The 13,608-nt window shown below is 46.1% G+C and overlaps 1 protein-coding gene across 1 annotated transcript in view; it reads left to right on the top strand.

The window, feature by feature from the left end:
- The first annotated feature begins 11,759 nt into the window (after nt 1-11,759).
- Nucleotides 11,760-13,608, top strand: part of LOC140886423 (uncharacterized) — a 3,711-nt gene continuing 1,862 nt past the window's right edge. The window contains exons 1-3 of the mRNA XM_073293000.1: nt 11,760-12,662; nt 12,807-12,998; nt 13,493-13,608. The exon at nt 13,493-13,608 is cut by the window's right edge and continues 672 nt beyond it. Of these exons, the coding sequence (XP_073149101.1) occupies nt 11,760-12,662; nt 12,807-12,998; nt 13,493-13,608 (1,211 nt within the window). The remainder of the gene's footprint in view (nt 12,663-12,806; nt 12,999-13,492) is intronic.

Genomic DNA, 13,608 nt, shown 5'->3' with positions numbered 1-13,608 from the left:
GCCGCCCAGCCGCCATCCGCCGCCGCCTGCCGCCGTCCCAGCCACCGGAGAAGCTCCCCTAGGTGCTTAGCTTGGTGTTTGGTTGAAGTTCCACTCTCATCTCCTCTTCTTGTTCGAAATTTGTTGGTAGATTGGTGAAGGCAAGTGTAACTATTTCTTTGGGCTAACATTCAAGCAATATCTACCCCCACCCTTAGGACTTCTTGCAATAATTTCGAAAATGCATGATGTTGTGATGTTAGGGTTTCGAATTTGGGCATTTAAGGGGCTGATTTTGCTAAATGTGTTATGGGGTTGAGTTTATGTGATTTAATGTTGAGTATATGTGCAATGACATGGATTTATATGGATGTTCTTGCCAAAATTCGAATTTTCAGAATGTATAAGGACCTAAATTTCGAAATTTTGCATGTGTAGGGGCTGAAATTTAATTGATGTTGAAGTATTTAATGGTCTTGCATTGGTCTTGATTGATTGTTCAACATTTTGGAGTTTTGATGGTTAATTCTTGATGTTCTTGATATGTGTTGTGAAAGTGTGGATTGAGTGTAGCCCAAATGTTTGGGAAAAGTCCTAAGAGAGGTTATTTGAGGTGTTTGGGTGTTTGGTGTGGAGATAAGTTGAGGAAAGTGGGCTAAGTGTTTGAATTGTTGGAATTGGAGGTGTGTGAGTGTGCAGGGCAGCACTGTTCACGGGGCAGGGCAGGGTCGTGGCTGAGGTCTGGGCAGGGTTAGGCTATTCAATGGTAAAGTTCATGACGTTGTGGTCGCGTCGATATAAAATGGGCTCGATTCGGATAAGAATTGAGTGAGTTATGGATTTTTCAAAATTGGGTGCAAGTGCAGATTTTTCCTTTGAATAGGGGCTGTCCGATTTTTGTGTTTTGTAAATTTGCTCTTTTGATCTTTTGATGATACCACCTATTCCTTGGGATGATTTGGAGTGTTTGTTGAGTGTCGGTTCAAGCGGGACGGGTTTTGGATAAGGCATGACAAAGTTAAGGGCTTTTCGGTTTACTTGCTCGAGTTAAGTCAAGTTTGAGGATTGTGTTGGGTAAGTTGTCTTCTTTGGACTTAGGGGCAGCCACTCATCCACCTTAAACTCACATTTTCGAGTCGAGTCTCATGTCTTAAAGATTGATTATTCGTGTGCATTTGACGTGTTCTTGAGTTTAATAATGAAAAAGGAAGTTTACTTGTTTGCATGCCATTTAATGTATGAGTTGAGTCTTTATAAATGAAAAGGGAAAAGAAAGCAAATATTTTTGAATGAAGTGATCTGTTTGTGACAAGAGGGGTGTTGCTAGGCCGGGGGATGCCTCGGTCTACTCACCAAGAGGTTATAGAGGTTAGGCAAGGAGCAAGAGACATCTTGTTTACCCTTGCCACAGAGGGGCAATGTGGGATCGGGAGGCATCTCGGTCTCCTTGCCATAGAGGGGTTAAGTTCGTCGGGAGAAATCTCGTCGTCTTGCCGGCATAGTGCACTGCAGCCATGATCATGATCGAAACAGAGGGTCACAAATCAGGGATCGGATTTCTAAGAGGAAAAAGTAAAGAAAAGTTTAAAAGTTAAAGTTTCACAATTTTCGTTGACTCGTTTTGCATTGATGTCAGTCTTTCAGTTATGCATGAGTCTAAGTTGAATGTTATGAAAGTTAAAGTTTATCATAGTGTGAGTTCATTAATACATGATTTCTATATCTTTCTAGTTTCATGCATATTACAGTTTAAGTTGAGTTTTTGCATCACGTATTTTAAACCCTTGTTATTATCCTAGTTATGCTTGTTGAGTCTTTAGACTCACTATGCTTGAATGTTTGCAGGTGAGGATTTTGTGGAGGTGACGGAGGGGCGTGATCTACTGGGATGAGGCCATCGGTAGTGCAAGGCCCAGTGACCGTTGCTTCCTTTTAGTTTATGTTTTTCCGCACAGTTATCAAATTTGTAATAATGAAGTATTATTTGAGATCTTGTAGTATTTATAGCCAGGATGTGCATTCCCTGTGCTACAGCTTATGTTTTGAAGTACGTTTTCCGCTTTTGCAAGTTTATGATTATCGTTGGAATTAATTTTAAATGCTTTAGTTTACTTTATGCTGTAACCGGGAGGTGGTTACTAGGATTGCATGTTTATGTTTAACGCACTTAAGTTTTGAAGTCAATTTTCTTTCCTTATTTAAATTGCTATTTGAGTCTTGATGGCTTATTTGTTTTACAAATAGGTCATGGCAAAATTTTTAAAAATCCGTAATTTTCCTTTATTTTAATTATAGTCTAGTAGCGAGTAGTTAGGGTCGTTTCAGATAGAGTGGTCTTTCTTGGCCATATCATATCCAGGGAGGGGATTTCTGTTGATCCAAGCAAGATTGAAGCGGTACTTAATTGGTCGCGTCCGACGACAGTTGCTGAGATCCGTAGTTTTCTGGGTCTAGCAGGGTATTATCGTCGCTTCATTCTGAACTTCTCTCAGTTAGCTCGACCGTTGACGTAGCTTACCCGCAAGGGTGTGGATTTCGAGTGGTCCTCCGAGTGTGAGGAGAATTTCCATGAGCTTCGACGACGGTTGACTTCTGCGCCGGTGTTGGCATTACCGTCAGGATCTGGAGGGTATGTAGTTTACACGGATGCTTCTCTTCAGGGGTTAGGCTGTGTCCTGACTCAGAATGGGCATGTGATCGCATACACTTCTAGACAGCTGAAGCTTCACGAGGACAACTACCCAGTCCATGATTTGGAGTTAGCAGCCATTGTGTTCGCTTTGAAGATCTGGCGTCATTATCTGTATGGCGAGAAATTTGAGATCTTCACCGACCATAAGAGTCTCAAGTATTTGTTCACTCAAGCGGAGTTGAACATGAGGCAGAGACGTTGGATGAATTTGCTTAAGGACTATGATTGCGAGATTAAGTACCATCCGGGAGCTGCTAATCTCACCACTGATGCTTTGAGTCGCAAGGTGCGACTATCCGCACTTCAGACTTGTTCGATGTCTAGTGCGATCAGTGACTGTTGTACTTCAGGTTATACCTTCAAGCATAAGAAAGGTATGCAGAGTATCCAGATGTTTGCGATATTATCTGAGCCAGCCTTGTATTCGCGGATCCGAGATGCTCAGATGTCTGATTCAAAGACACAGCGTTTAGCTCGTCTAGCTAACGAGGGTAGCTCGTCTGGATTTCATTATCAGTCAGATGGCTTTCTGTGTTTGTCTGGTAGGCTTGTGATTCCACAGGATGAAGAGTTGCGAGAGGAGATTTTGTCTCAGGCACATCGCACTAAGTTGAGTATTCATCCTGGGAGCAACAAGATGTACAAGGATCTCCGTACTCGTTTCTTGTGGAAGGGAATGAAACGCAGTGTTTATCAGTTTGTTTCGAGATGTTTGGTGTGTCAACAGGTCAAGGCAGAGCACCGACGACCTGGAGGATTTCTTCACAGTCTGCCTATTCCGGAATGGAAATGGGAGTTTATCACAATGGACTTTGTGACCCATTTGCCGGTATCCCCGAGGAACTGTGATGCTATCTGGGTTGTGGTGGACCGACTCACCAAGTCAGCGCATTTCATTGCCTATAGTCGAGAGTACTCTGTGGATCGCATAGCACAGATGTACATTCAGGAGATCGTCCGACTTCATGGAGTGCCTGCGAGCATTGTCAGCAATCGGGACCCCAGGTTTACTTCTAGATTCTGGGGGAGTGTTCAGCGTGTGATGGGTACTACTCTCAGTTTGAGTACAGCCTATCATCCGGAGACTGATGGTCAGTCAGAGCGCACTATCCGTACGTTAGAGGATATGCTTAGAGCGTGTGTCATGGATTTTGGTTCAGCCTGGCAAGATCATTTGTCGTTGATCGAGTTCGCTTACAACAACAGCTATCATACTAGTATTGGGATGACACCTTTTGAGGCGTTTTACGGGCGACGTTGTTGTACTCCACTCTTCTGGGAAGAAGTGGGGGAGAGACAGGCTGAGGGACCGGAGTTTATACAACAGGCGATAGATATTGTTGATCAAATCAAGAAACGAATTAAGACTGCACAGGATCGTCAGGCCAGCTATGCTAATATCAAGCGTAGGCCTTTGCAGTTCGAGGTCGGGGAGAAAGTGTTTCTGAGAGTGTCACCTTTCCGCAAGATTCTCAGATTTGGCCTTAAGGTCAAGTTGTCTCCCAGGTTTATCGGTCCGTTTGAGATCTTGGAGAGCATTGGCGATTTGGCTTATCGACTAGCTTTGCCACCACATCTATCCAGTATTCACGACGTGTTCCACGTATCTCTGTTGCGATGGTATGTGGCGGATGAATCTCATATTCTGCAGCGGTCTGAGGTTCAGGTAGACAAGGATTTGACTTATGTTGAGAAACCTCTTCGTATCCTGGATTATAAGGATAAGGTTTTACGGAACAAAGTCATTCCTTTGGTTTTAGTTCAGTGGCAGCGCCGAGGCACTGAGGAAGCTACTTGGGAGCTTGAGGACAGGATGCGTAAAGACCATCCTGAGTTGTTTTGATTTCATTCTTTGAGTTGTATTCAGTTGCAAACTCTGTAAACGTTTGATTTGAATAAAGAATGTTTCAAATTTCTGTTTTTGCATTCGGTACTTAAGATTTGATTTCGAGGACGAAATATCTTAAGTGGGGGAGAATGTAGTAGCCCGTAACCAAAATCAGTAATTAAGGAATTAATCATAATTACTTGGGTAGGGTTCGGAATTTCCGAACAGGATCGGAAGCTCCGATGCAGGATCGGAAGCTTCGATCATATTACGTCAGGCATGACGTGTGGCTAGATCGAAAGCTCCGATCAGGACCGGAAGCTCCGATCACCCCTATCCGGAGTCAACAAGTGATATTTTGACACGTGGCATATCAGGATTTTCGGAAGCTCCGATGGCAGGATCGGACATTTCGATTGAGGTTCGGACGTTCCGATCAAGGATCGGAAGTTCCGATCGTTGTCTATAAATAGAAGGCCGAGGCTTCACTTTCAATTGCCAATTCCGAGTTCTCCTTTCCATTCTAGTCCTTTTGGAGCTGTTCTAGTCTTCTTAGGCTTGGTCCGGAGGTCGGCAAGGCGTTTGGTAGTCGTAGCTGAGTTGTGCCCAAGTTCTGGAGGCATCGACATCAAAGGGCTAACGACGGACGAAGGTATAGCTTTTGCTTCCTATAAATATTTAGGAGTATGCAATAGCTTAGTTAAGGCTTTTAGAGAACTTTAATGATAGTAGTATCATTTGGCAGTGTAGAGCAGACTATAGGCGTGGACCTAGAGTTGGTAGAGCTTGCACTGTTTTGAGGTACGAAAGTACTGTTCGAGATATCCTGACTGAGTATGCATGTATTATGTGACTGCATGAGTTATATGCCATGATATTATGCTGCATTCATTTGCATCTTGATGTATCTCTTTCGAGATGTCTGTTAGTAGGGTTGTACCCTATCCTGTTAGTGGATGGACTTCCATCGATTTGGGTCCGGCGTATCCACGGTTATCTCGGTATGGGAGCCACCTCCTGAAGCGACGGCACAGCGTGCTACATACCAGGGCCCGGTCTATCTCTGTTATCTGATCCTTGACCTCGAGTCTATAGGGAGTTCACTTTGCATGCATGTATACTCATACTCTCGTACTGAGCGTTTTATGCTCACGTCTCGTATCTCTGTATTTTCTGGACACCCAATTCCATGGGGCAGGTTTGCGATTGGACGAGGAGGGTGGATCCAGGAGGGGCTAGTCAGTGGTTGGCCAGCTGGAGCTTCGCTTAGGTTTTATTACTGTTGTTTGGGCTTATACAGCTATTCGATTTGGTTGTATATTATTGGATAAATTACAGATTCCTTTTTGTGGGATTGTATATTTTGTTTATGGATTCCGCAGTTCTATTCTGATATTTGTTTAATTAAGTTAATTGCATGCCTAAGTTCTGTTTAGTAGGGTATCCGGGTAAGGGTCACTACACGATGAATATCAGGATTCAAACCCTGAAGGAAATTATCAAACTTTGCCATAGAACTATCAGCAATATGAGGACAAAAAGGTAGCAGATCAAAGAACTTCTGCTGGTACTCCTCGATCATCATCGTCCCCTGTCGCAAACTCAACAACTCACTAGCTTTCGCCTGACAAAGAGCTGGAGGAAAATAAAATCTCTGATAAGCAGTACGAAACTCCACCCAAGTCTTCCTCGCTCTGCCCTCATGCATAAAGGCAAGAATCTCCATCCTATCCTCAGCCGTGCAACGGAATTCCTAGAAGCACTGCTCCATCCTCTCCATCCAATCCTCCGCCTATTCGGCTGTCTCACCACTCGTCAAAGGCTTCGGGCTAACTTCCTTGAATCTACGCATGCTCACTCACCTGCACTCCTCGGGCTGTCCCCGACGTCTACGATCGTCCGGATCGCCCCAACGATCGCCGTCTACGCTACCGTGACTCTCGTCGTAATCTGCCATCTGTTACATAAGAACAGATAATTACTTAATCCGCTTTACAAAATTCCCAGTGCAATGCATCGCTCTGATACCAAAAATGTAGCGACCCAACCCGGATCCACTACCTAATCAGAGTTATAGTAAAAGCGCACGTAATAAAAGCTTTAAGAGTAAAGTGCGGATAAAAATACAACAAATCCAATCGGCAGAATACAACCGACGCTATCACAAGTGTATAAATACTGTTATACAACCAAATCAAAGGTTCAGGGTAAATAAATCCCTACCCTCTACAACCTCGCACTCCCCAAGCTCAATCCTGCTGAGAGCCGCCTGGACTGTCCAGCCTCAAACCTGCCCCGCCACAAGGTACACAATACCCAAACACAGGGGCGTGAGCTGGAACGCTCAATACGAAGCAATGATATAAATACAAATATGCACACACAGATGATTTAAAACTCAAGTGAAAACACTTGCTCATGGCGCCGAGAATATACAGTACCGGCTAGAGAGCTACTCTGCGGGGTACTCGTATATTCCATATCAGGGCTGAGCCAACCCCATCCTAACCCGAATCCAAGACAGGATACAAGTCCCATATGGAAACTGTCATACTTGACTCGAATCCAAAATGAGATCATCGTTCCCTATGGAGACTGTCAGTGACTCACATCTCTCCAGATGCAGTCACACGTAAAATCATGTATGTGCTAAGACGGTAAAACATGCTAAAACATGATAAAACATATAGCACATACTCATGCAACATATAAGAAAATATATCATGCCGGCTATCTCGGTTAGTACTTACGTACCTCTAACACTGCTGGTCAAACTTAGCTCCACTGACCTAGACTCCAAGCCTACTAGTCCAGTCTACTGTTACTACAATGCAAACATCCATGCATCAACAATTAAGCTCTAAAAGCCTTAATTAAGCTATTGCATACTCCTAAATATTTTTAGGATTCCAAAGCTATATCTGCGTCCGTCGTTAGTCCTTTGCTGACGATAGCCTCAGAACTAGGCCGTAGCTCCGCGACGACGTCTAGATCACTAAGCCACTTCCGAATTCCTCGTAGGATGCCTAGATCTCCCTAGATCTGAGTTAGAAGGCTTAGGAATTGCGAGAGAAGAGAGAAAATGTGTGAGTCACAAATGAGCCTCGGCTCGTCTATTTATAGACGACGTTCGGGCCATCCGAACTCGGCTTCGGGCCCTCTGAACTGGTTCGGATCCTCCGATCATGACTTCGGATCGTTCGAACACGATTGGACCGTCCGATCTCTACTTCGGGTCCTCCGAAGTCCCATCAGTGATGTCATCCATGATGTCACCTTGCTGACGTAGTTGATGATGTAAGCCCTAACCCTGTTCGGGTCCTCCGATCCCACCGACGGAGCCTCCGATCCTCTTCGGATCCTCTGAACTCCAGTTCGGAGCGTCCGAACTTGCTGAACCAATTCAACTAATTCGAGTGTTCTGAATCCATTTCTGAAGTCCGTTATCCCAGCAGGAACTTACTTAATCATGTTTTACTTAATCTAGACATGATCACGTGATTAATTACTCATTAATCACTAATTAGAAATGCGGTTTACTACACATAGTTTGGCTCACTCATTTGCGCTACGTGCCGCACGAGGCAGCCCTCCCGTGCACACGGTGCCCCCAACTTGGGAACTCATGGTGACACGAATCCGACGCCTTATATGCATTATTTATGCATGAAAACTCGAGAGAAAACAAAATTGTTCCGTGAGAATCATAGTTTGGCTCGCTCGTTTGCGCTACGTGCCGCACGTGGCCGCTCGCCCGTGTGCACGGTGCCCCCAAATTGGGCACTCATGGTTGCATGAATCCGACGCCTTAGATGCATTATTTATGCATTAAAACTCGAGAGAAAACCACATTGTGCCGTGAGAATCAAAGTTTGGCTCGCTCGTTTACGCTACGTGCCGCACGTGGCCGCCCGCCCGTGCGCACACTGCCCCCAACTTGGGCACTCATAGTGGCCCGATTTCGACGCCCTAGATGCATTATTTGCACGAAGGATAACAACATTGTTTAATTTGAATCATTCATGCTACTCGAACGTTTGAGTTACGTGCCACATTTACTTTTATTTCTTTTCCATAGAGCTTGCAACTTAGGTACCTTTTTCGTGGATCACGGGCAAGTGTCAAGTGCCAAGTACACACACGTTTCATTTTCCCAAGTTTTGGGGATGCACACACCCAAGTACCAAGTGCCAAGTACGAGCACATTTTACATTGTCCATGTTCCGACCACATGCTTACGCCGACGTGCTCAAGTGCCGCCTACGCGCACATTTCATTTGCCTAATATCCGGGCACTCACACGTTTTGCTTCGCCCATGTTCCGACCACACGCGCACGCCGCCGTGCCAAGTGCCGCACATGCGCACGCGCACGTTTCATTAGCCTAATATCCGGGCACTCGCACATTTTTCTTCGCCAATGTTCCGACCACACGCGCACGCGCACGTTTCATTTTCCTAATATCAGGGCACTCGCACATTTTGCTTCGCCCATGTTCCGACTGCATGCTAAACGCGCACGTTTCATTTGCCTAATATCCGGGTGCTTGCACGTTTTGCTTTGCCCATGTTCTAACCACATGCGCATGCCGCCGTGCCCAAGTGCCAAGTGCCAAGTGCCGCATTGCGCATTTACACGCGCATGCGCACATTTCATTTGCCTAATATCCGGACGTTTTGATTCGCCCATGTTCCGACCACACGCGCACTCCACCGTACCCGACATGCCCAAGTGCCAAGTGCCTCATTGTGCATGCACATGTTTCATTTGCCTAATATCCGGACGTTTTGCATCGCCCATGTTTCGACCACACGCGCACGCCGCCGTTTCCGACGTGCCCAAGTGCCTAGTGCCGCATTGCGCATGCGCACGCGCACGTGCACGCGCTCGTTTCATTTACCTAATATCTGGACGTTTTGCTTCGCCCATATTTCGACCACACGCGCACGCCGCCGTGCCCAACGTGCCCAAGTGCCAAGTGCCGCATTGTGCATGCGCACGCAAACGTTTCATTTGCCTAATATCCGGACGTTTTGCTTCGCCCATGTTTCGACCACACTTGCACGCCGCCGTGCATGATGTGCCCAAGTGCCAAGTGCCGCATTGCGCATGCGCACGCGCACATTTCATTTGCCTAATATCCAGATGTTTTGCTTCTCCTATGTTCCGACCACACGCGCACGCCGCCGTGCCCGACATGCCCAAGTGCCAAGTGCCGCATTGCGCATGCGCACGCGCACGCGCACGCGCACATTTTATTTGCCTAATATCCAGGCACTCACACGTTTTGTTTTGCCCATGTTCCAACCACAAACCCTCACGCGTCATTTCCCTAATATCCGGTCGCCGGCGGAAAACGGGCCGGAGGCGGCGGTTATTGGGTTGGGTTTGCATGAGGTTGGCCGAGAATGGGGGGCAATGGCATGCATTGCCTCAACACCTCAACCAACCCCACGGCCAAACACCCTCCTCCCCCTATAGTATACTTAGGAAAAAAACCCAAGTTTCAGGAAAAGTGGATTTTTAGGCCGAGGAATCATAATAAAATTTTTCTTTTTTTAAATTTTTTTTTTTGGGCCAAATGCGAATGTGACCACTTACATTCCTTATTTATGCATGCAAACTCCAGAGAAATAATGTTTTTGCCGTGAGAATCATCAATTTACTCGATCGTTTGCGCTATGTGCCGCATGGGGCTTCCCGCCCATGCGCACGGTGCTCCCAACATGGGCACCCATGGTGGCACGAATCCAACACCTTGATGCATTATTTATGCATGAAAATGTTATGAACCCAAATACAATGATGTAAAATAGAGAGACAGCAGGCCCAGAGATTTCATGCCCAGAAAGACCAAGTGGAAAGGACAATTGGAAGCCCAAGATTTTTAATGTATATGTTAGGAGATCCAAGGGAAATACACGTGAAGGGGGTGGGGTTATATAACATAAATGAAGTGTATGGGGGGAAGTCAGTTAGAGATTTTACACGTGAAGAGTGACTAGCACTTAGCTAGGGAGATAGTATTGTAACAGAGATTTTACTCTGGGTTTTATTCATTGTAATACACTTGTGTTCTTCGTGTTAATCTTTAATTTTCTGAAGAACACAACATTGGTCCGACCTGCCGGATAAAAGATGACGAGTACTCGCGCTGAAGCTAAATTCGAAGCTATGGAGAAGTCGGTGAGTGGGTTGCAGGAGAATATGTTGTAGGTACAGGGTAGATTGGAGAAGATTGATCGAACTCTCGATGGTTTTGGGGACTTGAAAATTTTGATAGAGCAGATGATTAAAGCGCAGGGTGGGGAGCGTATCAACACCATACGAGTTGAGGATATGCAGGAGAAAGGGGAGAGTGCCACAGGAGTTGGTGGTAATAGCAAGGATAATATGGTGGAAGAGATGAAGGCGACGCTGAAGAAGATTGAATTACCGATGTTTGAGGGCGAAGATCCCATGGGCTGGTTGGGGAAGATGGAGCAATACTTTGAGGTTCATGATACGCCTCGGGAGTGTAAGCTCAAGTTGGCTTATATATGTATGCAAGGACCCACAGTGCACTGGTACCACTGGATGAAAGCAAGGATTCCAACTATGACCTGGGATAGGCTGGCGGAAGAGCTCCTCAAACGATATGGAGGGAATTGAGGCGAATCCATATGAGTTGATCGCTTCCTTGCAACAAGGGGAATTTCCGATCGGGACTTACATCGAGAAATTCGAAAGGCTGGTGGCACAGGTGGGAGATATCCACGAAGATCAGTGTCTTGGTTACTTCATGAGTGGATTGAGGGAGGAGATACGGCGGCGCATGATTGTCCATAATCCTCGGACGGTGGATCGCGCCATGATGTTAGCAAGAGGATTGGAGATGGAACTGTACGGGGCGGTGTTGGATCGGGAAAAACACGGAAGTGGGTTCGGAGTGGGCCCGGAGCGTATGTCTTTTTCAGGCTTGGGTTGGGCTTCTCAGGCCCAAACCCATGACATAGAACGCAGTAAGCCCTATAGTTCATTTTCTGGGAGTGCTAAAGCCCCGAGTCAAGGAGACATAGCCACGCGTAAACCCTTCGTCCAAACACCGATGGGAGGAGGGTCGCGAGCTACATATGGTGGAAGTGGGGGCACTGATCGGAGCGGTAACGTGGCTGGGGCCCGCCACTTAAAGCTCGTGATGGAAGGATCGTTTCTCACCAGGAGTTTCTTCATCGGCGTGAAACGGGCCTTTGTTTTAAATGTGGCGAGCCTTATCACCCGATGCATATCTGCGCCAACAAGAGTTTGAGAGTCACTATTCTGGCCGAGGAGGAAGAAGAAGGTACTGATGGTGAGTCGGTCATTGGAACGGGAGAGGAGGAGTCACCGCCGTTGGGGGAAGATGGGCTATGGGCTGGAACGCCAAAAGTGGAATATAACACGTTGGAATTTACTTTGTATTCCATCACTGGCATTGACCAACCTCAGACACTAGAGATGAGAGCGAGAATATTGGGGCGTGAAGTGGTTGCGATGGTGGATAGTGGAGCGAGCCATAATTTTGTCTCACGGGAGCTGATTGCGGAGTTGGGATTAGAGGTGAATATGGGGGTGCATTTCGCTGTTTGCCTAGGAGATGGGGGTCGCATCACTTGCCAGGGCGTGTGCAAGAAACTCTGTGTGGAGTTGGACCAGTGCGATGTAACGATTGAGGGTTATTTGTTTGATTTGGGTGGAATTGACTTGATTTTAGGGGTTGATTGGTTACGCACTTTGGGAGATATCATGTTGAATTGGCAAAAAATGCAGATGCAATTTAGTTGGGAAGGACGTATGGTGGTGCTACACGGTGACCCAACACTCAACCGATCAGTGGTATCTCTCAAATCTATTGTCAAGTTCGTCGCACTAGAATTTTGTGGGGCAGTAGTACTGAAATGGCAAGGGGATACGGATGGAACACATTCGAACATCACATTAACGGCTAACAAGGATCTTCAACGCATTCTTGCGGCACATGCAGGGGTCTTTCATGAACCCCAGGACTTACCTCCCAAGCGTAGCCATGACCATGCAATTGTAATCAAGGAAGGTTGTGGACCGGTGTCGGTTGGACCTTATAGATATGCTCACCGGCAGAAAGATGAAATTGAGCATATGGTAGGAGATATGTTGACGTCCGGGGTGATTCAGCCAAGTAATAGTCCGTATTCGAGCCCGGTTATCCTAGTCAAGAAGAAGGATGGTAGCTAGCGTTTTGGTGTCGATTACAGAGCATTGAATGAAATTACTGTTGCTGATAAATACCCGATTCCTGTGATTGAATAGCTATTTGATAAGTTACATGGGGCACGGCATTTTTCCAAGCTGGACCTTAAATCGGGCTATCATCAAATCAGGGTCCAAGCGAAAGATGTACCAAAAACAGCGTTTCGAACACATGAGGGCCACAACGAGTTTTTGGTCATGCCTTTTGGGCTAAAAAATGCCCCTGCCACATTCCAAGCGACGATGAATGAGGTATTCCGACCCTATTTGCGGAAGTTTTTCTGGTATTTTTTGATGATATTTTAATATATAGTAGAGATTGGAATGAGCATTTGGTTCATGTGTAAGTGGTACTGGGAGTGTTGAAGGCACATGCACTGGTTTTGAATCAAAAAAAATGTCACTTAGGACTTGATCAGGTGGGATATTTAGGGCGCATCATCTCGGGTCAGGGGGTTCAGGTGGATCCTGAGAAAATAGTGAGTGTACGTAACTGGCCAACGCCTCTGAATTTAAAGGCCTTGCGCAGGTTCCTTGGATTGACAGGGTATTACCAAAAATTTATTCGGGATTATGGGAAGATAGCACGACCACTCATTGATTTATTAAAGAAGAATAGTTTTGTTTGGAATACTCAAGAAGAGAGGGCGTTTGAGGAATTGAAGTTAGCCCTTATCACAGCTCCAGTTCTATGCATGCCAGATTTTTGCCAAGAGTTTGTGGTGGAATGAGATGCGTCGGGTCAGGGAGTTGGGGCTGTTCTGATTCAGGAAGGCAAGCCTATTGCTTATTACAGCAAAGCGTTGGCAGATAAGGCTTTAACTAAATCTGCGTATGAGAGGGAACTCATGGCTTTGGTATT

This window comes from Henckelia pumila, chromosome 3 (genome assembly GCF_033568475.1).
Source record: "Henckelia pumila isolate YLH828 chromosome 3, ASM3356847v2, whole genome shotgun sequence".
Taxonomy (NCBI): domain Eukaryota; kingdom Viridiplantae; phylum Streptophyta; class Magnoliopsida; order Lamiales; family Gesneriaceae; genus Henckelia; species Henckelia pumila.
The sequence above is the reverse complement of the archived record's forward strand: the minus strand, read 5'-3'. Positions and strand labels throughout refer to the sequence as shown.